This window comes from Xenopus laevis, chromosome 2L, assembly GCF_017654675.1.
Source record: "Xenopus laevis strain J_2021 chromosome 2L, Xenopus_laevis_v10.1, whole genome shotgun sequence".
In the NCBI taxonomy this organism is placed as follows: Eukaryota; Metazoa; Chordata; class Amphibia; order Anura; family Pipidae; genus Xenopus; species Xenopus laevis.
This window is the reverse complement of record NC_054373.1, coordinates 79,163,547-79,188,563: the sequence shown is the minus strand read 5'-3', so window position 1 is coordinate 79,188,563 and position 25,017 is coordinate 79,163,547. Positions and strand designations below refer to the sequence as shown.

General features: G+C 36.8%; 1 protein-coding gene across 3 annotated transcripts in view; it reads left to right on the top strand.

Annotated features, from left to right (window-relative positions):
* Positions 1-4,330: 4,330 nt before the first annotated feature.
* The window catches only part of adora3.3.L (adenosine A3 receptor gene 3 L homeolog), a 29,223-nt gene continuing 8,536 nt past the window's right edge, over positions 4,331-25,017 (top strand). The window contains exons 1-2 of one of the 3 annotated variants that reach the window (XM_018245706.2): positions 4,331-4,680; positions 7,922-9,363. In XM_018245706.2, the coding sequence (XP_018101195.1) occupies positions 4,331-4,680; positions 7,922-8,576 (1,005 nt within the window). In that variant the 3' untranslated portion in view covers positions 8,577-9,363. Of the gene's footprint in view, positions 4,681-7,921; positions 9,364-19,249; positions 19,953-25,017 lie in introns of those variants that run through there. The other 2 variants (XM_041582076.1, XM_018246612.2) reach the window with 2 other exon arrangements.

Below are 25,017 nucleotides of genomic sequence, written 5' to 3'. Positions count from 1 at the left end.
AGCCTTTCTATTTACACAGTTTTTATTTTCACACTGAACTTTTCCTGTAAAATGCTTTTTTCATTTTGCATTGTTCTAATCCTTATTCTAACTAAGTACTAGTGGATGCTTGATTAACCAATGGCATCTATGCTCTGAACTAACCACTTCTTTAAATCAGCCCTGCTAAGGAGATAAAGTGTATTTTAAATTCCATTGATAACAATGGTTATACTACATACAGTATATGGGGGAATGTAATATTCGTGGCTAACGCAAAAAATTGTTCACTATTCGTTCGCAATGTGAATAAATGTTTGCAAAGTGCAGAATTTTGCCTTTGTGAACCCAATGCACCTCACATGACAGTAGGATAGCGATTGTGAATTTTATAGTTTGCGCCAGTGTGAAGAAAATGTGATTTCTTTTATACTTTGTGGATCGAAATACTGTAAAATCTGCCAGTAACTGTTCTTGCCCCTCCAGTTCACTGCTAAGCTCTGACTTGAGCTGGGGCCACAGGCTTCTTGCTGCTGGGGAGCCGCATCCACTGAGAGAAGGGCATATGTGTGGGCGGTGCTGTTGATGATGTTGGGACCTTCTCTCTAGTCCTGCTCTTGACCTGTTCAGCTCCTCTGTCAGTGCCTGTTCAGCTGTTTCCCTACATAGCAAAGTCCTTCTCTCCAGTCCTGCTCTTGGTCCAGCCATCTCCTCTGTCAGTGGACATTCAGCTGTTCCCCTACATCGCAAATTACTTTTCTCCAGTCCTTATCTTGGCTGCCCAGCTCCTCTGTCAGTGCACATTGGGCTGTTTCTCTACATTGCCTGCATGCAAAGTCCTTATCTCCAGTCCTGCTCTCAGCCTATTTAGTTCCTCTGTCAGTGTTCATTCTGCTGATTGCCTCCGTGCCAATTGCTAGTCTCCCTGCTCTATTTTTTTTCCAATCACCTGCTTTCATCACTGGCAGCCATTATTAGTAAGCAAATATCTTTAAAAAAAATATGAAAACAATAAACAATGTTTTAATGTCAATAACTGGGTTAATCATTTCTGTACCAATTAGAAATATACAGGTACTGTTTTGTTGTAAAAACCAGCATGATGTTACAGCCTGTCAGTCAGGGCTGTGACCACTTCCTGTGAGAGAATGAACAGACACTCCCACTCTTCATTTCAGCCCAGACACAGAGCAGAATGGATCTCTCTGAAGCTCTGACATGACAGTTTAAGGAGGTAAACTGCTTTCAAAGCATTTTTTTATGCATCATTACATGTTTTGAGGAAGGATGCGTAATATATATTAACATCAAGGTTATATAAAATGTCTCCTTTAACAGAAACAATATTTCTGTGCAAAATGCAAGTATACCCTTGGCTCGACTTTCTCTGTTTTTTTAAGGTCTTTGGTCTTTTGTTACTGTGGACAAATAACTATCTTTTGTCACTAGTGGCCATAGCTGCGATGACTTATTTAGGGACTTATTTCAACACCCTGCATTCTCTTTTCAATCTGAACTTGCTGGGAAAGCCTTGCCTGGCCACTGGGATGATGTCCAATTGTTGGGTAATGTCTTGACTTATAGGCATCTATAATCTTCTTTCTAAAGGCCTTAGAGAGCTCATTTAATGTAGGCATTAAATAAGACAGGTTGCTCTGGGATCCTCTCTGACAATGTTCTGTCATTTGCATCTGATCTTGGGCAATCAAAGAATGTGTATCATAGAACACCACAAAAGCCAGGATAAAACTAAAACTCCATTCTTTATTTAATAAATATCCATTTAAGAACATGAGCCATTCAGGATCATATTCATAACTCAGAACCATACAATTGACAGGTTTCGTAGCCCAACAGCCACATTCTCAAAAGCACAAATGGTTTCATTGCACACAAGGATTTAAATCCATTAAAATCCATATAGGGCAGTACAAAAAATGGGGCTAATGTTCCTCTAAAGGGTTTGTATTTTTATATATGTTTGTATATTTATTATATGTATATTTATGTTAGAATGTATATTCATTAAAATGTAAAAGATATATCTACAGCATACATCAATAATAACAATAATTCCCATTCACGGTTCATATCTCCATAGTTTTCAACAGGCTGGGTCGGACTGGGGAACACCCCAACCCTGAAAAAAACCCTCCCCCATCACCGGTGGAGCTTTTTTTCTTGCAGCGACCGGGGCAGGAGAGGGAGGTCAGGGGCAGTGTGGTAGATTCGGGCAGGGAGCGGGTCTGGGTCGGGGCTGCTGGGTTTTTTCCCAGTGTCCCGCCGACCCAGTTAACCCTGTTTTCAGGTGATATGTCCAATATACTTCTCTAGCCAACAACCTTTTATTAATATCCCCTTTCTTTATATCTTTACGAGGTTTATCTATAACTTGAAACACGATGTTAGTCAAGATTGTACATGGCTAGCTTTAATTGATTTAGTATCGCCTCCATACCCAAAAGGTGCTCTAAGATCCTTGTACCCACACTGCGTGGTCTGGCCCACATACTGTGATCCGCATTGACAGGTAGCTAAATTAAACACCCCTTTAGATAACAATTACAATACTGTGGGATTAAATATTTCTTTCCAGTATAGCTACTACTGAATTTTACTGAGATAAACATCACATTACAAGCTTTGCATCTTCCACGTCCACTCGTGTATGTACCCTTATACTTCAATCCCGATCCAATCCCTGGGTACTTTACGCACTTCATGTTGTAGCACACAAGAGCGGATTTTCTACTGGGGTCTTCCCACACTCTACTGACACTTTATCTGGTGCTAATCTGAATCTAATTTTATGTATTTGAGCAAGTGATAAATATGTGTCTGTACTTGCTTTTTCCACAGAACACAATTTATATAAAATGATTGCAAAGTCAATTTGATCTTATTTATATTGTATATTATGGTAAATCGCCTTTACCTTAATAGATCTTTGAATACAGATCAAATGTTGATATATCTAAAAATGTATAAATGTTTACATAGTAACATAGTAACATAGTAAGTAAGGTTGAAAAAAGAAACATGTCCATCGAGTTCAACCTTTTTTTTTTTTTTTTTTATTAACTACCTATCTGCCAGTTGGGGTACATACTTTTCATGTGAAAAGCAAACACACATTTAGAGAAGCATTTACATTGTCAATCTAGGAATTAATAGTTCATTGGGAAGGCTTGATTTTAAAAAGTGATCCTAGAAATAGAATTTGATATTGATATTTGAATTTGATATTCAGTCAGTTATAGGAATGTCTTACATGGAGTTGTTAATCAAGTATTTAGATAAATGTCCATATACAGTAATAAAGTATCATTATTTTTATGTTTCAGTGTCACTTTTATATTGTAAGGAATAATTGTGCCATACATTGAATTTTTTAAAAGATGTGAAAAGGATGGCAGGTTGATGTCTGTCATGACTGATGAACTACAGCTCTCAAATCCTGATAGCTGAACAGACCTTACATAAATGAATCTAAATTTAATCTAATTTAATGTATGAAAGTATGAGACTGGGAATATCCCAGTCTATGTAAGCACCTCTGTCTTATGAACAGAAACAAGTGAACAACACCTATGCAGACCTGAAAATGCAATAAAATGCAAAAATGCACCAGGCTGTGCAGTTTGCAGCATTACAGGACAAAATGGAAGGCTATGTCTTGCTAAAGAATAATAAAGAGTTAAATAACTAACTATATCTTACTTAAATTACAAAATGTATACATACACTAGACCTCCAGGTATTTAAATGGAAACTATAACCCTGATCAGTAGGCCTTGTGGATGGATTATGGTTGAGATTTTCGGCAAAACAGGATATGGTCAGGAATATGCATCAATAGGAAATTCTTTTCTTCATTGGTGCCCATTCTACTTGTTGGCAAGGGGGCATTGCTTAGGGGACTCAGATGATCAGTAGGTACTGTGTTATCTGTAAAAAAACATCTATTCTAAGTAATAAAGGAAGCACTCATTTCCGTCTTCAGACTATACTGGTTCGCTAAAGACACAGTGTCTGAGGTTTAGATCCTGCACAAGTACAGTAATAGATCCTAAATGGTAGCTTTTCCCCCCATCTTTTAGAGGGAAGTTTAATAGCATCAGGATTTTGCCTTGTCATTTATTTTAGAAGAAAAGAGAAGCATCATCTCAACAGGAGATTTTTTTCTAAATCAGAACTGAAGATAAATATATTTTGAACTTTGTTTTGAAAGATTATTCACCATGGAAGAATGAGAAGCCTACCCACATCATTCCCATATTTTTTTATTCTACTCACATTTGATTTTGTAGAGCTTGAGGGAATTCCATTAATTTATCTTCCATCTCTGAAAATGGCAAATAAAACCTCAGATGCTGCTATTTACAGTGCTGTCTATATCGGAGTGGAGACCGTGATTGGAATATCAGCAGTTTTTGGTAACATTCTTGTGATTTGGGCTGTTAGATTAAAACCAAGTCTTCAAAACACAACCTTTTATTTCATTGTATCTCTGGCACTGGCAGACCTAGCAGTAGGTTTCTTAGTCATGCCACTGGCTATTGTTCTTAGCCTGGAAATAAACTTTCATTTCCACTTGTGCTTATTTATATGCTGCCTCATAATCATATTAACCAACGCTTCAATCCTTTCCCTGCTGGCCATAGCTGTTGACAGGTATCTGCAAATTAAAATACCAACCAGGTAAGTCCAGTTATACACATTTACTTTCTTTCTGCACCTCCTTCAATTACATATTTAAATTGCTGTGATTTGAGTCTCTACCTAAGCACATAATGGTTTCCAAATGACCCTTATACTATGACCCAAAGTCATGTGCGATCAATAAAAATAAACTGAGTGGAAACCTACTATTTCTTATGATATTTTAACCTGTAACATGTGGGATATCTATGCACTGAAGATGATCTTAATATCAGCAGAGAAAACAGTATAGCAGTTCCCATATAAAAAAAAAAGGAGCTAAGTAAGGTTCTGTGCAGAATTTGCTATGAATGGATATTTTAATGAATATTTGTAAATTTACAAAATTTACATAATTAAGTTAACAAATAAGGTCTCTGGCCAGCACTTCTTTCCAAAAGCACAGAAAGAAACTCTGAAAGTGTAGTAGCTCCCTCAAACATTTGCGTAGTCATTAAAAGTGAGTTTCATTGAAAGTTAATAATTTATTAGGCAATTTTCAAGTAAAGAGTTTTAAAGGGGTTGTATACTTTGATAAAGAAAGATAGATTACAAAGAATGGTGGTAAATGGTACATTTTCTGATTGGACTAGTGTTGTTAGTGGAGTACCGCAGGGATCAGTCCTCCATCCTTTTCTTTTCAACTTGTTTTTTAATGACATTAAGGTTATAGTTATCTTTGTTTTTGCTGATGATACTAACACTAAATTGTGAAACATTATAGGGGAATTCACAAAATTGGAGGGAGTATTATTTTATTTGGTGTAAAATCTGTATTCGCCTTAATTTAAGGTGATTATTTACCTCGTTTTTATTTACCTTTGTAATTTTTTGCTATTTTTTGATTAATAAATGAGGCAGTTTTGGCATTTTAAGTGGATATGTCTTCTAGATCTTTATTTAAAGGGGAAGCAAAAATGCCCTGGCAAATTTTAGTTTTAGTACCAGTACAGCCAACTTGCCATGCACAGAACTGCAGAGCTATCCATCAGTGTTGACCTACTATTAGTTGTGTCTCTTCTGTTCCCAGCATCCATCTTGCTAATCAGTGAGCAGGAGCATACTCACTGAAAGTGAAACTGGGATCCTGGGCTTCTGTAAATGTTCCTAGTTGAGATAAATGAAGGGAATGGAAGACACATGGCCAAATATAGTGGTGTGGCTCTGCAATTGTGGATGCACAATGGGACACAGTTAAGTTGTGCAGGTGTAAGAGACAACACCTAAAGCCAAGGGCAGAAGGAGCATTAGCACCACTGCTCTCAGCCAGGCATTTCAGGCCTCCGATCTGCTGAGTGGATCTTATTCAAATCAATGGAGATGGGGGACGTAGCATATCCGCTTCTCTGAGCCTGAAAAAAAAATGCAACTGAGTGCAGTAAAGTCTACACTCTGTCTGCCTTTGGCCTAATGGCACCTGCGAGGGGACATGATTACTCTTTAAAAGTGCATTAGAAGACATTTTAGATGGATAATGGGGGGAGCTTTATTCACATGGAAATAACAAAAAGCATTTTGGAAATTAGATTCTTGGTGAGACTGGTTAGGAGCTGACTTATGGCTACATTGTTGCAATCATACATACCCAGAACAAATAGTGAAAGTGGAAAATTGCTTAACATTTGATTTTATTATGTAAAATATTTGGATTTACAACCATTTTAAATACACTTGTGTATTTGATTAATGTTAGAAATATTAAGCATATTAAATATTAAACTAACCCACTTTTATTCATTCCTATGGGATTTGTAAGCATATTTATCAATGGTAAAAGTTAGTGTTTGCTTTTTGATAAATATGCTTCTAAAAATCACATAGGAATGAATATAAAAAGTGGGTGAGTTTTTTTGCAACAAGCTCTAATTTCACATTTTGAGAAACCTGCCCCTAAGTGTTTTCGCACGATTATTCTGTGAGTAATGAAACAGAGATAAATCTTTTTGTGTGTGTGTGTGTGTGTGTGTGTGTGTGTAATTTTAGGCGATCAGTGTCTTTATCAGAATGCAGGATGAGATAATTTTGATACTAAATGGAGAATTGACTACACACCATGCAGTGTGCAATAAAAGGCAGCAATCTCCAAATATAATTAGAAATGACACATTTGATATATGGTACTCACTGTGCCACAGTAAAGGTTCAGAGGAGCTTGCCATCTTGATCTCCCCAAACGCGCCGGCAGGATGGCACTTCATTTTGCAAAGTTGCACGAAGTTGCCTCATGAGGAAACTTCGGGCGACTTTGCAAAACAAATCTCGCCAAGTGCCATCCCATGGGCGATATACATTTTAGCCAGCGGGAAGGCAGGGGAGTAGTGATGGCCGAATTAGCGCCGTTTCGCTTCGCCAGAAAATTTGCGAATTTCGTGCAAAATTTGCGAAACTGAGAAAAATTCGCGAAACGGTGCCGGCGTCTCATTTTTGATGCTGGCGCCCTTTTTTTGACGCCAGCGAATTTTTTCTGGCGAATTTTTGTGGGCGTTTCGCGAATTTATTCGCTGGCAACGAATCGCGCAAATTCAACACGAATTCGCGCCTGGCGAATAAATCCGGCCATCACTACAGGGGAGGCAGTTCGGGGAGATTAGTCACCCCAAAGAAGAGGAGCTTTGTCGCCGGGCGACTAATCTCCCTGAATCTGCGTGTGTGCCCTGACCCTAAAGGTTTAAAGATATTCAGGATTTTTTTTTTCGGGATTGTTCAGCACTTTTTTCTGTTTCTTTTTATAATTGGATATTTTATTCATTTTCATAACATTTGTAATTTTAGAGAAACAGAGTTTAAACATAGTTTAAGAAAGCTCTAAAACCACTAAAAGTTGACCTTTGATAAATGGGATACTGTCAAAACCCATCAATTAATAGTGCTGCTCCAGGAGACTTGCACTGAAATTCATTTTTCAAAAGAGCAAACTGATTTTTTTAGATTTCCCAGGTGTCCCCAGTCATGTGACTCATGTTCTGATAAACTTCAGTCACTCTGCACTGCAAAGTCGAGTGATATCACCCCTTCCCTTCCCCCCTTGCAGCCCATTAGCAGAACAATGGGAAGGTAACCAGAGAACAGCTACCTGGTACATATAACAACAGCACTCAGTAGTAAAAACCCATGTTCCAATATGTCCTTAAAATTATATAAAACGTAATTTGTAGCCGACTATTTATGACTATTTAGGGTTACTGATATTAGTTGTGTTATAGATGATTCTAGTTTTTCTAATGGATATTTTAATCTACAGGTACAGAGCTGTAATTACCTCCAGGAGAATCTGTTTTTCCATCTGCACTGTTTGGATAATATCTTTTCTGGTGGGGATGGTGCCAATGTTTGGATGGAACAAGAGGTCCAGACTCGGTGAAGAACACCAACATTTTCTGAACTGCACATTTGAAAATGTTATGAGTATAGAATATATCGTCAACTTTTACATTTGTGGATGGATCTTTATCCCACTGATAATCATGTTGATGTTGTACATTGAAATTTTCTATCTCATAAAAAAACAACTGAAACAAAATTCCTCAAATCACATAAAGAAAGGAGTGTTTTATGGAAAAGAATACAAGACTGCAAAATCCCTAGCATTAGTCCTATTGCTTTTTGCATTATGCTGGTTACCATTGTCCATTTTACACTATGTACAGTTCTACAACCCGAGTGTAAAGAAGCATACCCTATATCAGCCCACAATATTTCTCTTCATATTGTTGTCCCATGCCAATTCTGCAATGAACCCCATCATCTATGCTTTTAAAATAAATAAGTTTAAAGAAGCCTACATTCATATTCTAAGAACAATCTTGATGCAGAAATCTGAGGAACCTGCCAATGCTGAACACACAATGGAAGAAATATCTCAAGACCAAACCATAAACAATGCAATGCACACATAAACAAAGCAATGGAATGAGGAAAATACAAACTCAAACTATGGGCAGGCAGAGGAGACATGTGCCTTGGGCAAAACAGTTGGGGGAAGCAGATCCTGTGGAGAAACTGCAGGCAAGTGGGAGTTTGGGGTGAGCAAGCAGCAGGGGTGTATGCAGACCAAGTGGAGGTGTAGCAGGGGATAGGGCAGAATGAATAGGAAGGCGGTTGGGAGGAGTAGCAGTGTGTCCTATAGGTGTCAATGCTGCTTGGCTAGCTGCTGCTACATGGGAATTCTTCAAATACTGATAGTGTACCAAGAACAAATCTAAAATATATTTTTAACTGATATGAAAAATATTAGTAACATGTAGTATACATTTTACTACAGAATGAGCTGGCCTATTGTTTTATACAGATTGACCTGTACAATATTGAGATTCTTTTTTCACCCTGTTTCAGTGTTTTTGTCACACTTGGGTGAAAAATATAGTTTAATGCAGTATCACTGTTAGATTTATGTGAAGATGTATTCAGTTTATTTTGTCACTTCACATCAAGAATTGTCTCAGTGAATGTTTAAAAATGTTTAAAAATGTTAAAAAGTGAACATATACCATCTGACTAATAAGTTTCTTCATCTAAGATGTGATTTCTGATACTGATACATTTTAGTCCCCAGCAGTGACGGGCCAAGCTAAGGTTGTGTCCAAGGCTGCTGCCGAATGCACCCCCTCAAACGTGCCCAGGAAATCTTGAGTGTGCCCTGATATAGTATCACACTTGTGAATGAGCCACTTCTGCCCACAGTGCACCGACACTGATTAAGGGGTTGTTTGCCTTTAAATTCATCTATAGTATGATATAGATATCCAGAGACAATTTGCAATTGGTCTTCATTTAGCACAACCAAACTCCCATCCAAGATTTTATCTTATTTATCAATAAAATAACTCAAAAAAGTCGGGTTGGGAAAAAAACTCGATAAAATTGAGTGAAAAAAACATTTGTTTTTTAGTTTTTGTCTAAAAAACCTTGACCAGAAAAAAAAAAATCGAATTTAGTAAATAGCCCCCTCAGTGTCCCTCATGCACATACAATCTTCCCACCTTTATAGACTTTGAATCCAATACAGATGTTAGTGAAGCACATAATTAGTGATGGGCGAATTTATTTGCCAGGCACAAATCCGCGGTGAATTTGTGCGAAAAATTTGCAAAGCGAAATGGGACAAATTCGCCCATCACTACATATAATCATGCAGGACTCTGCTGCAAAATTCTGTATTATATCCGCCCTTACGTCGGTGGTTAAACACAGGCCAAGAATCAACCCCTATGCTTCATCCAGCATTCTTCTGTGCCTGCACCTGCAAAAATGAATACACGTGTTTTGATGCCAAAATTTTTCCATGTATTTGCACCCAGGCCGACACAGTGGTCCAGGTGCAGACAGGAGAGAACTTAGTCAAGTGTAGGGGCTGATTCTCAAACTATTTATCCACAGGCTGAGAATCGGACCAGTGTGGCCATAGCCACAGTTTTTTTTTTGCCTTTTGAAAGCTGAAAAGAGGCAGAAGGGCGAATGTGTGAAGAGTAGTGTCATCTAGGAAGTGCTGAATGAAAAGTGAAAGTAATTGTCTGCCCCACCTCTATGCCTAAAGCATAGAGGAGTGGCAGACAACATTTGATTGACAGCTGAGATTTTTAAACGAATGCTTTAATAAAAAATTTCATGTTTAATTTGAAAATTACTTTTATTATAGAGATTGTTGTGTCTGGGTGACAGGTCTACTTTAAAGGAACAGTTCAGTGTGAAAATAAAAACTGTGTAAATAGATAGGCTGTGCAAAATAAAAAATGTTTCTAATATAGTTAGTTAGCCAAAAATTTAATGTATAAAGGCTGAATTGAACAGATGTCTATTAAAAAAGCCAGAATCCAACTTCCTGCTTTTCAATACGTGACCGCTAAACTGTACTATATCTTTAAATACGGTTGGTCAAATCACTTAGGAAACTTTATAAACTGATAAAAATATTGATTTTGCTGTGGTCAAAAGTTCAAAACTGAACAATTATTTGTGTAACAGCTAAGAAACGTAATTTGCACTCTTGAGTTACCATACATTTTATTATAGGTTAATAGATAATAATATATACATTTGGTTTAAAATCCCATATTGTATGTCATTACAGCTATGAATCAGTGCAATTCATAAACAAACCTTCTAAACAAACTAATGTGTTAAAAACTTTAATCTGTTAAATTCAGAAGGCTTAACCACATACCCATCCATAAAACACTTTTCAATTGTTTCTTAAGAGATGGTGTTAAACTGGATTCATAAGTTGCTTATCTCATAGTTTTTTTGCAATTGTCACCTTGCCCTGTATTTAATAAACTATCCTCTTTTTATTATCTTCAAAGACTATAGTGCTCATTTACTAACACTGGTCACAAACATTGAGAGCAATAATTGTATGCCTCATTAGTCCTGAAATAAACTTAACACATGCCTTTGATCCTGCTGCAGAGCTGCAGTGTTCTTTGTCTTTGTGTCAATCACTGTGTTCTGTGCACAAAGGAACCCTGTACTAAAAACCTGCAGTAGGCAAGCATTAACAGGATTCCCAAAGTACCTTATGACCCATAGGTCTTCTTCTAGTACCTGTGGAATAGCAGGCTAGATGGGACATTAATGTAGATGTGTCTATAGGGTGTGTATGCAGCAAAAATGTAGAGCTTACTAAAGGCAGTCATCTCAGAATCTTGTTGCCCCATATTATAAATCTCTATCTGTACATTTGTACATTTATCAATGTTGACTGTTGATATGTTTTGGTTACTATGCTACCGAATATTCACACTTGGAGCCACAAAATAAGTGCAGTCCATACACAAAGCCAACTGCACAGGATGCTGTTTTAAAGAAGAGAAAAGAAGAATCAATCTACTGGTTACTTGTCATGCAAGCAGCGTGCAAATTGCATGACAAATTGATCACACAGGATGATAACTTATTATGACTAAATTACTCATATATTATGATAAAGTTAAACTAAATGACATCTCAAATATATACACTAAATAATCAGTAACAATACAAACAACAGAGGCATAGTTACATGTATATTTATACAAACTGTCATTTATTTCTATTTATAAAGGAGTTAGCACTTTTTTATGTAAGTGCCCCCAATTAAATTGTATCAAGGGTTGTTTAAACATTGCATTAATTATACTATTGTCTGACAGTAGAATGCCATGAAGCATCCAGCCAACATGATGCCAAATAAAGACAAATTTAAATTAATTACAAATATTTTCAAAGTTGGACTGTAGAATGAACAACCAAAAAACTGTCTGGTCACCCATCTAAGGATCTTCACAGAGAGACTCTTCACAGAGAGAATGGTTGTAATAGGGGCATGTAGCGCACTTCCCTTACTAACATCTAACATCCCTAACATCTAAGGATTGTCACAGAGAGAATCTTCACAGAGAATCTTCACAGGTAGAATAGTTGTAATAGGGGCATGTAGGGCACTTCCCTTACTATGAAGAAGTGTAACCTGTGCCCTTGGGGTGGGAGATATTGCCATTGACCCAATCTGGTTGCTGGGGTCCAAATTACTCTAGCAACCATGCATTGATTTAAATAGGGGATGTCCATAATAGAAGTAAGAAATATATGTAGTAAATAGATGTGGAAGTAATAAATAGAATAGATGGGTAATAAGAAGTGGCAATAACAATAAATGTGTAACTTTAAAGAGAATTTGTTTTTAGATGGGGTCAGTGAACCCCATTTTAAAAGCTGAAAATAGTCAAAAGAAGGAGGCAAATAATTTAAAACTGTATAAAAAAATAAATGAACACCAATGAAAAGTTGCTTAGAATTAGCAATTCTATAACATACTAAAAGTTAACTTAAAGGAGAACTTTTAAATTTTATGATCTGGCAGTTCAGCAGTTAAATATCCTTACTTAAAAAAGGGCTCCTAAACACCATCGATACTAAAAAAACTTTACAGTGATTGACATGAAGATTGTAATGTTCTCACCACACTGTGTCACTGTTGTGTCTATAATGTGCCAAGTCCCAAGTGAAAAATCTATTTAATTTTAATTCCAGCTTATATAATATTGCAAATAAATGTCCTATACAAAACATAATTTATTCTGTAAAACAAAATATACGTACACTACACCAATAAAACCAAGGGCCACACTATTCCTCTAGGGCCACGCTATCTAATTCATGAATCCAGTATGTTTACAGTTTTGATAACTTAGGTCTGATTGGCTGGCTCAGTGTCCAGCCCCTGATTAAATAAATGTATGCAAATCCCACCAACAATGTTCCGGCATCTAGTGGAAAACCATCTAAGAAAAATAGAAAGTAAAGTAATTTTAATACCATAGGTATTGGATAAGATGCTGCACAAGAATTTGCCCACATATTTTTGCTCATATAATGTACATCTGTGCATAAAGTTGGGCCTTAAAATTTAGTTTGGAATCATTAAACAAGCATGTAGCAAATCAGGCAATTGAAATGACCACCACTGCAGGCTTTAGTCTAGCTCCTTTGCATATCGAAAGAAAATTTTCATTAATTTGAGACGTAATACTCTACTACTTTGTTTGTTTCAGTAATGATTAATCATTTAATAATGCTGGTTGCTAGGATATTTCTTGGGCTTCTGCTACAACAATTCTGCACATAATTGATTTTTATAAATTACTAGAAGAGGAACACTTTGTGGACATTGCATTTAAAGACAATAATAAAAAAAAAAAAATAGCCCCTTACCGTGCATTGTTACAAAGTGAATAAACAGCAATGATACATTAGTAAAGTGACAGATTAGGGCAACATACATCAGGATATCCAACAAAATGGCACAGAGAGCTATGATATAACATACTACAAATGGCAAAAGGGTTAGTTACGAAACAAAGCATGATGACATAATTTTTAAGATGGCTACCAGGCAAGCACATAATATTTTAGAGAGACTAGAAAGATTCTGCCACGTTCATTGATGATAGTGAAAAAAAATATTTCTTTCTATAACCAAATGATGACTGTACTCATACAGTAGATATCAATGCATGAACTATGTGATATACCACTGTCTGCATTTCAGTTGTGATTAAAAGCTCATTTCAGTACATAAAAACAAACGTTTTATGTGCACCCACCACAAGAAAAGATATCATTTGGCTGTGCTGGTATGGGGGTCCTCTGAAATATAATTAACCCCTGCTTTTATCAACAACCTGAAATTAAACTACCCAATCCTGCAGTATGATCATGCCATTAGCCCCTGGTACAAGTTAACTCGGTTTATTCCCTACAGCAATAATTTCCACCAGTTCCAAAGCTTTTCCTGCTGATAATCATTCCAAATTCCTCCTCCGTGAGCCATTTCAGCAGGACTAAAGGTGGCCATAGATTTTTAAAAGATCTTTTTGTTATATTAGGACCTGAAACAATCGCTTAAATGCATGATTTGTCCACAAACATTTCAAGCAATTTAGTCTAGTTGAAGCTAGGAAACTGTGGGTAGTTGCCTGCTTGGCCCTGCAAACAATTGGAAAATGGATACATTTCACTGTGACCAATGACTGTGGTCTATCCTAACCAATCGATTTTTTGACTGGCGTTGGATGAAAATCTTTAGATGCACAATCGTTTCATGCCCACTAACCTCATGATAATTTGAAGTATTTGTCGGATCAATAGAAAATTGGTTGAAAGATCTTAACGTCTATGGCCACCTCAAAAGTTCAAAACGAATAGTTGTAAAACAGATCTCCCCATCAGTCTGACTAGGTCACACATCATACAACACCATTATACATTAGTCCCAGATTTGTCATTATTAAAGTGTTGACATTAGGTATGTCAACACTTTCAGCAAGATCAACCTCAGTCCCCATTTCATTCAAGATTATCCTTGCCCCTCTCCATCAAGCCCCCATGTCCACGTATGAACGCTTTGTTTTCTGAAGTTGCCCGAAATTGCCTCACAAGGAAACTTTGGGCGACTTCGGAAAGCCGAAGTGATCCGAGTGCCACCCCCCCGGCGATTCTACCGGCGGGAAGGCGGTTCGGGGAGATAATTCGCCCGAAGAAGAAGCTATTTGTCATTGGGCGGCTAATCTGCCGAAATAGCAGCGCGTCTCTCTGCCCTTATCAGGAGAGAGGAAAAAATTAGCATTGATTAAGATCTTAAACACCATTATCAGACCTGGGTCACTAAAAAAGCAACTGAAAGGCAAATGCAAACAATGAAGGCACAGTCTAAAGTGAGTTCCTATAAGTGTCCCCAATAGACAGAATGCTGGTGACTGGATGTTATGCAGTCCAAGAGAGGTGTCATTTTAAGCAAGTATTGCAGTCCAATATTACTGAATTTTCAGACACTCCCAAAACACCTGAATGTAAACAGTGCTGAATGTAAATACTTTTAAAACAGTGATTGAGGTAGCCTTGGTATGTCTGTGCCAACTCTGTTCTGTGTATATGTGTTCTGTATATATATTGGTCTTGTACAGATATATTAGTTTCTGTTATTTGGTAAAGTATTTCTTTCCAGGTTTCCTCATCAAACAGCAGCAGTTCACCTTGAAGTCTAATTTATTTAGATTTCTTGAGAGGTGCTTTGAAAATGTAGTAGTGTACTGCTGGTAATTTTTGATCGCTACAAGTCAGAAATCGTCATAAAAGTTTACATACTGTACTGTGTATCAGCATATTCAGGAGACATTAGATATTCATGCATAAAATAAAATATGTTTCATTTTTTTAAAAAAATCCATCCCTTTCCTTCATCAGCTACAGCCAAGACACTCATGCATGTTCTCATCCTATCCCGACTAGATTACTGTAACCTTCTACTAACTGGCCTCCCAAACTCCCATCTCTCTTTCTCCTCTACATTCTGTATTAAATACTGCTGCCAGAATTCTCCTCTCATCCAAAAGGGTACAGGTCCGTCCCTTGCTGAAGGCCTTACCATGGCTTCCCGTAAAACAAAGAATAACTTACTAACTCCTCCTCATAATCTTTAAAGCCCTTCATTACTCTGCACCTAGCTACATCTCTTGTCTCTCTATATGTTCCTGGCCAAAACCTCCGCTCCTCTCAGAGCAACCGTTTGCTCACCCCCCCACGACTACTGCTGTTTCCCGCATCAAACCCTTCTCTCTTGCGGCTCCCTATATTTGGAATGCCATTCCTGAATCTCTCCGGAGAGAATCATCCTTCAATGTTTTTAAATGAAAGTCAAAGACTACCTCTTGGAGCACTTGCATAACACCTGAACTGGGAACTGGCACTTACGTGGCAGTGTCACTCACTGCATGGATTCACGACAAATTTCCGTGTTTTGCCATCCGTGAAAAAATTTACAAAACTGTGGCAAAAATTTGCCGGCGAAAAATCCACTGCGACAAAAAAAATTTGGCGTGCATTTGTATTTACTGTTGCAATGATCCTCTCTTTGTTCAACTAATTTATTATTCTGCTGTACAGTGCTTTGCCCTCAAGGAGCACTATACAAATAAAAATATACATGTATACGCTTCTGCCTTATAGCTAGTAGGCAGAAGCCATTTTGTGGATACTGTTATTAACAATAAATAATGCAATAAAATCTCACTTCCGATTATGTACCATGTTTTAGAAAAGGTGATGTGGCGACATTCACTTGCATGCGTGCTCCAGGCTCCTGCTAGCCAACTTTCTTTTTAAAACCGGAAGTTAGTTGTCCCGGCTTCACGGAGGCTTTGCCTGCATTGTTCCCCCCCCCTTGTTTGCAATTCCTGCATTCATGTTTAGGTTGAGAGGTTGTGAGGCTAGAATTATTTCCTCAGCAGCATTTATTTCTCTAAGGGCTGTGAGCAGTGAAGACAGCAGCCAGGTCAGCCATAAATCTTGCAAGGACCAGAGAAGATCCACCAACTAAGTTAGTGTGATCACATTCCACTGCTGGCAACTCTTATCGAAATAAATCAAGCTGATGAAAAGGCAGAGTAGTCTGATAATCCTCCATAAAGCCAGGGCAACTAACTTCCTGTTTTAAAAAGAAAGTCGGCAAGCAGGGGATTGGAGCGCTCACTTAAGCTTAATGAAGTCATTTGCACATGGATAGGAAACTGGCTTTAGGATCAGGTACAGAGGATGGTTGTTAATGGTACATTCTCTACTTTGAGTAAGGTACTTAGTGGGGTCCCTCAGGGCTCAGTACTGAGCTCACTTTCATTTAACTTGTTCATTAATTACATTATTGTAAGTAATGTATTAGTGTTTGCAGTTGACACAAAACTATCCAGCCCAATTAATTCCATCCAGGATGCAGAATTCTTGAAACAGGATCTTGACAAACTGCCAATCTGGGCAGCTAAGTGGCAAATAAAATTCAATGTTAATAAATGTAAAGTCATGCACCTGAGATGTAAAAATATCCAAGCCACGTATACTGCACCAGGCAAATCCATAATGGAAAAGGACCTTGGAGTCTTTGTAGATAAACTTGGCTGTAGCAAGCAATGCAAGTCAGCAGCATCAAGGGCAAATAAGGTCTTGAGCTGTATTAAAGGAAAACTATACCCCCAAAATGAATACTTAAGCAACAGATAGTTTATATCAAATTGTATGACATATTAAAGAATCTTACCAAACTGGAATATATATTTACATAAATATTGCCCTTTTACATCTCTTGCCTTGAACCACCATTTCGTGACTCTATCTGTGCTGCCTCAGAGATCACCTGACCAGAAATACTACAACACTAACTGTAACAGGAAGAAGTGAGGAAGCAAAAGGCAGAACTCTGTCTGTTAATTGGCTCATGTGACCTTACATGTGGTTTGTATGTGAGTACAGTGAATCTTACGATCTCAGGGGGCGGCCCTTATTTTTTAAAATGGCAATTTTCTATTTATGATTACCCAATGGCACATACTACTAAAAAAGTATATTATTATGATAATGGTTCATTTACATGAAGCAGGGTTTTACACATGAGCTGTTTTACTCAGTATCTTTTAATAGAGACCTACATTGTTTGGGGGGTATAGTTTTCCTTTAAAAGGGATATAGATTCACGGCTGTATAGAGCACCGGTAAGGCCCCATCTAGAATATGCTGTACAGTTTTGGTCTCCAGTGCTCAAACAGGACATTATTGAATTATAGAGGGTCCAGAGAAGGACAGCTAAGCTTGTAAAAAGTATGGAAAATTTTAGCTATGAGGAAAGACTGGCCAAATTGGAAATGTTCAGGGGTGATATGATAACTATGTATAAATATATATGGAGATCAAATAATAATCTCTCTAATACTTTATTTACCAGTAGGTCTTTTGTGACGGGAGGTCACCCATTCCGATTAGAAGAAAGGAGGTTCCGCCTAAGTATTCGGAAGGGGTTTTTTACAGTGAGAGCTGTGAAGATGTGGAGTTCTCTCCCCGAATCAGTCATACAGGCTAATACATTAGAGCTTTAAGAAGGGATTGGATGGAAATACAGGTGTATGTAATATAGTAGTACAAGTTGATCCAGGGACGCCATTTTGGAGTCAGGAAGGATTTTTCCCCCACTGAGGCAAAGTGGAGAGGCTTCAAATGGGGTTTTTGACCTTTTGATCAACTAGCAGTCAGGCAGGTTTAAATAGAGTTAAAAGGTTGAACTTGATGGATGTGTGTCTTTTTTCAACTGTACTTATTATGTTACTTTGTATTTAATGTGCAAGCATAATTGTGAATAGTTTATTCATTTTGGGATTGTCCTTAGCGGCTTTTAAAAAATGGCATAATAATCACAAACTGTGAAAATGTATGTACCTGCTGATTGGTTGCTATGGGTTACTAGAGCAGTAGCAACTCTGCACCTTTTGTTAGATTACCTCAAATTATTTCAGGATGGTAACTGAAACGATGAGAAATGAAAGTAATTAATCACTTGAGATTGAGTTCAGATCAACCATAAATTAATAAAAGTACCTTCATTAATGGAGAAAAAATATTCTTGGCCATTTACCGACACTTTTTTCTATTCTAACAGCTACTTATCCATGAGCTTAAAATATGCTGTTGGCAATGAAACCTAAAAGTGCCACTTCTCTATAAAAAAAGTGAATTCTCCATTTTTCTTAAAACAAGTGCTTGCTCTAAGTAAAAAAAAGGAAGTGTTAGTAAAGGCTTTTTAAAAATGGCATAATAATCACAAACTGTGAAAATGTATGTACAGTACCTGCTGATTGGTTGCTATGGGTTACTAGAGCAGTAGCAACTCTGCACCTTTTGTTAGATTACCTCACAATTATTTCAGGATGGTAACTGAAACGATTAGAAATGAAAGTAATTAATCACTTGAGATTGAGTTCAGATCAACCATAAATTAATAAAAGTACCTTCATTAATGGAGAAAAAATATTCTTGGCCATTTACTGACACTTTTTTCTATTCTAACAGCTACTTATCCATGAGCTTAAAATATGCTGTTGGCAATGCAACCTAAAAGTGCTACTTCTCTATAAAAAAAGTGAATTCTCCATTTTTCTTAAAACAAGTGCTTGCTCTAAGTAAAAAAAACGGAAGTGTTAGTTTCCTTCATCAGACCTCACTAGTTCTCTAAATGCACAGTCTGAAGTACAGGTCAAATGATCCTGCACATGTAAAGTAACAGACGATAAAATGTAGCTTCTGTTTCACATCCTGCATTTGCTTTTTAAATCCATGCAGCGTGTTGACTTCCTTTAAACCCAGAGGGAAGTGTAATAGCAACAGGATTCTGCTTTATTGTAATTATTTTAGAAGATAAGAAAAGAGAAGCATCCACATCTCAACGGGAGATTTTTTTTCTAAAATAGAACTGAAAATAAATACATTTTGATCTCTAATTTTAAAGAGTATTTACCATGGAAGAATGAGCAGGCTGCCTACATGTTTACCATTTAGATATTTTGTATCCTACTCACTTTTGATCTTGTACAACTTGAAGGAATTCCATTCATTTCTTTTCCATCTCTGAAAATGGCAAATGAAACCTCAGATGCTGCTATTTACAGTGCTGTCTATATCGGAGTGGAAACTGTGATTGGAATATCAGCGGTTTTGGGTAACATTCTGGTGATTTGGGCTGTTAGATTAAACACAAGTCTTCAAAACACAACCTTTTATTTCATTGTATCTCTGGCACTGGCAGACCTAGCAGTAGGTTTCTTAGTCATGCCACTGGCTATTGTTCTTAGCCTGGGAATGCACTTTCATTTCCACTCGTGCTTATTTATATGTTGCCTCATCATCATATTAACCAACGCTTCCATCCTTTCCCTGCTGGCCATAGCCGTTGACCGGTATCTGAGAATTAAAATACCAACCAGGTAAGTCTAGTAATATACATTTACCTCCTTGCTGCACCTTATTCCTTGAACATATTTCCCTACTGTCTTAAGTGGGACAACAGCTTTATTTATTATATCACAGACTGTTTCTTTAACTGTATCCTTTGATATATAGATGATATGATTTTGGCTTATCTTAATACTTTAATCAGACTACCATTCAAATGATGTACATAGGATTATTTAATTTTAGTGTATTGTTATATATTGTATTTTATTATTGAAACAACGTCATACTCACCTATAATGTTTCTTAATAAAACAAAGAAAAACAATGTTGTAATGGTCATGGAATACACAGCATGTTTATGGCTGTTATTTGAGCCTATACCTTAGTGGACCATGGTGTTTCAAATACCAGGTGTGCTATGACCCATAGTCACGAGTGATCAATAGAAATTGTTTGGTAAACTGGGCGGGAATCTCATTGCTTTCATTTCTAGGACATAATGCTAGGCTGCATAGCACATTTTCTACTATTTATTGTGCTAATATGGACTATGGAATACTTCTATAATCTTTATATTAGCAGAGGAAACAGTAATTAAACTTCTTTGCAGAATTAGCTATGGCTGTATGGCTTATGCAACATTTATAGAAAACAGACAAACTGTTATTAATATTTTGTTTATTTTCACTTTATTTGGCATACATTAAATTCAGGCATTAAAGGGATTAAATGACAATAGGCTGGTTTTGCTTTCAAAAAGGATTAATTATATCTTAGTTTGGATCACATAAAATTTAGTGTTCTATTATAACAGAGAAAAGGGAAGTAATTATTAAAAATTTGGATTATGTGGATAAAATGGGGTCTATGGGATTCTGCCTTTCCGTAATTTGAAACTTTCTGGATAACAGGCCTCCAGATACCTGATCCTATACCTGCAGTGATTTTAACTAAATATCTTGATAAGAAGGCTAATGTCATACTCCTGTAGGTGCATTCTATAATAACCCTGGAAAGTAACCTGTGGCAACCAATCACATCTTTTATTGTTCCAACTGCAGCTAGCTTAGCAAATATAATACTGTTTAGTTGCTATGGAATACTACCCAGTGTTGATAAATGAGCCTCTATATGTGTGTGCCACCAAAGGAAATAAGCCAGAAAAAACAGGAATGTAATATATAAATCATCAGTACCCAGGGTCAGATCAGCAATGACATTCATGAAGATTCCATTGTCATACCCTCCAATGCATTGCCTCTCACCTGTGCCATCAGCAGAGCCAATGAAATATCTCTATCCCTGCAATTTAACAATCATATTGTGCCACAGATTCTCTGCTGAACTAAGATCAGAGGTTTGAATTCCTAATCCTCTACAGTCTCACTGTAATGCAATCCCACCCTTATTTTGTTCCATTGTAAAATAATGAATTCTGGCACTTAGGGGGTTATTTATCAAAGGTTGAATGTTAGAGTTTTTTATACCTTGAATGAACTCGAATGAACTCTTCTGCGAGTTAAGTTGCAAAACCCGAAAACTTGAATTCATCTAGTTTTTAACAAAAGAAAACTCACTCAAACTGATCAAGTTTTCGGGCAAACCCCCCCCCCTCCAAAAAAAACTCGAACATCATGCAGGCGATTAACGTCTTCAAATGGTTCAAGTGACCTCTGCCATTGACTCCTACGTGACCTCTACAGGTTTTAGATGGTGTTTTTTCGGATTCAAGCTATTTCCATGGTTGTGGTATTATAAACCTCAAAAAATGTGAGTTTTCTTCAAAAATCTCAAAATATTTGAGTTTTTTTTTTTTACCCGAAAATGTGAGTTTTGACCAAAAAAACCCCTTGAAAACTCGAATTTTCGTGGAAAACACAACTCAAACCTTAATAAATAACCCGCCTAAAGTCCCTCTGCTTTCCAGAGAATCTCTGCACCACCTATGATGGTTAATCAAAAGAGTCCCAGGATTCATCACTTTACACTGGAACAAGTTGAATGAGGGGATTGCATTACACTCTCAGCGTAAGGTATTTTGGGAAATTGGCTCATTGGAGTTACTATGGTGTACTCCAATTTGTGAAATCAGGTATGTTTGTGTAAAAATACTTTTATATTTATATCTGGAAATTCAGATACTGTTTATGCATCTTTTCTACAGTACCCCAACTGAATGAGCTCATGTTAAAAAGGAAGGGGTTGTATTTTCTGTTTAAAGCTGTTATTGCTGTCTGAAGTGGCTCTGAAAAATATTATTATAACATGGGGGTTGAATACTTATTTTTAATTTTTTTTAAATGTTTTGCTAATAAAATAATTTTACAAAACTATTTTTGAACTGAAAAAAGTTTCAGTATAAAGATTGTTATTACGTAAAATGAGAAAATTCACTATTGATCTTATGAAAGGCAAGGTATTATTAGAATCTTGGTTGGAGGGGAACTGACTACTGCTACACTGTTTAGTCATACATGAGAGAAACATCAAAGAAAAGAATAGAAAAGGGCAGACAGACAGGCACTGCTTTCAGCATTAGCAAATACATTCATAAATACATTTTAGATCAATTAAATTTTGTACAAAATGTATGTTTTAAAGTTGCTTAGAATCACATTTGCTTTTAATATGCAAAATGCAATATTTGGGTTTAAAACCCCCTTGAAATGCAGTACATTTATGTGTATTTGATTGAAGCCTGAGGCAGTTTTAAAGGAAAACTATACCCCCAAAATGAACACTTAAGCAACAGATAGTTCATATCATATTAAGTGGCATATTAAAGAATCTTACCAAACTGGAATATATATTTAAGTAAATATTAACCTTTTACATCTCTTGCCTTGAGCCACCATTTCGTGATGGTCTCTGTGCTGTCTCAGAGATCACCTGACCAGAAATACTACAACTCTAACTGTAACAGGAAGAAGTGTGGAAGCAAAAGACACAAGTCTGTCTGTTAATTGGCTCATGTGACCTAACATGTATGTATTGTTGGTATGTTTGTGAGTACAGTGAATCCTACGATCCCAGGGGGCGGACCTTATTTTTTTAAAATGGCAATTTTCTATTTATGATTACCCAATGGCACATACTACTAGAAAAGTATATTATTATGAAAATGGTTTATTTACATGAAGCAGGATTTTACATATGAGCTGTTTTATGCAATATCTTTTTATAGAGACCTACATTGTTTGGGGGGTATAGTTTTCCTTTAAGTGTTTTCCCATGGACTGTGGTTATCTCATTCTGTAACAGTTGAGTAACGGAACAGAGATCATTATCTAATATTGCTGCACAGTTCTAGGTAATCAGTTTCTGTATCAGAGAATGCAGGACCAGAATTTCATATGTTGTGGAATTTAGTAGCACATTTACAGGTTCAGTCACGGTATGAAAGGACACCAGTTAATTTAAGTTAGATCAATATTATTATTTATGTCCGCAAACCCATTATCCTAAAAGCTCCAAATTATGAGAAGGCTGTCCCATAGACTCCATTTTATCTAAATAATCCAAATTGTTAAAAGAATATTTCCTTTTTCTCTGTAATAATAAAACAGTGCTCTGTACTTGATCCAATCTAAGATATAGTTAATAATTAATAATATTGGAAGTAAAACCAGCCTATTGGGGTTTATTAAATGTTTATTTAAAGTTGCTTAGAATCACATTTGCTTTTAATATGCAAAATGCAATATTTGGGTTTAAAACCCCCTTGAAATGCAGTATATTTATGTGTATTTGATTGAAGCCTGAGGCAGTTTTAAGTGTTTTCCCATGGACTATGGTTATCTCATTCTGTAACAGTTGAGTAACGGAACAGAGATCATTATCTAATATTGCTGCACAGTTCTAGGTAATCAGTTTCTGTATCAGAGAATGCAGGACCAGAATTTCAGATGTTGTGGAATTGAGTAGCACATTTACAGGTTCAGTCACGGTATGAAAGGACACCAGTTAATTTAAGTTAGATCAATATTATTATTTACCCATTGTCCGCAAACCCATTATCCTAAAAGCTCCAAATTATGACAAGGCTGTCCCATAGACTCCATTTTATCTAAATAATCCAAATTTTTAAAAGAATATTTCCTTTTTCTCTGTAATAATAAAACAGTGCTCTGTACTTGATCCAATCTAAGATATAGTTAATAATTAATAATATTGGAAGTAAAACCAGCCTATTGGGGTTTATTAAATGTTTGCATGATTTTCTAGTAGACTTAAGGTATGAAGATCCAAATTATGGAAAGATCCATTATCCAGAAACCCCCAAGTCCCGAGCTTTCTGGATAACAAGTCCCATACATGTACAGCCTTTGTTTCCACAAATAGGCAAACTCTGTAGAACTAATTTAAAACAAGAAAGGTTTAAGCATCTGGGCTTTTCTCCACTGCTTTTTGACCACAGTTTTAATTGCATATGCCTGCATTTATATAAATTGGATATAAATGTAACTTATTGTATCATGACTGTTCTATTACTGCAAAATGATTAGTGGCATGATTATGTGAGTAATGAAGCCGCATAATTGCAGAATCTCTTGATACTATTATTCAGCACCCCTTTGTTCAGGTGCCTGTGTTCATTACTGCAGTTTTTTCACAGTGATATACTTGTAACACAACTCCCTTTTCTGTGGAATATTAGGTTATAGTACATGCAACAATGCATGTTATTACATGAACCTGATAATGAAGTTAATAGAAGCTGGGGTGACAACATCTGAAGTTTGTTTGTGGGATATGTGAATTGGTGCAAAGGTATATGAGATTGTAGAAAGAATCATGGCTGTCAAGCTTACCAGTATAATCCAGTCGTAGAAGGAGCAGGAGCCGTAGATAGTGAACCCACAAGCGCCTCACACAACCGCTACCCACCTGGAGTGGAACAGGGAGCAGGGTTGTGGAGAGTAGCCAATGAGATGATCAGCGAGGTACAAAGGATTAGGCAAAGTCGTAGTCAGGAAGTCCGAGGTCAAAAGGCAGGCAGCGAGATTCGTAATCGATGAGACAGGCCGAAGAGTCGAGACAGGCAGAAGAAACAGGAATTCAAGAATATAGAGACGCTAGGGTTTCAGTCAAACA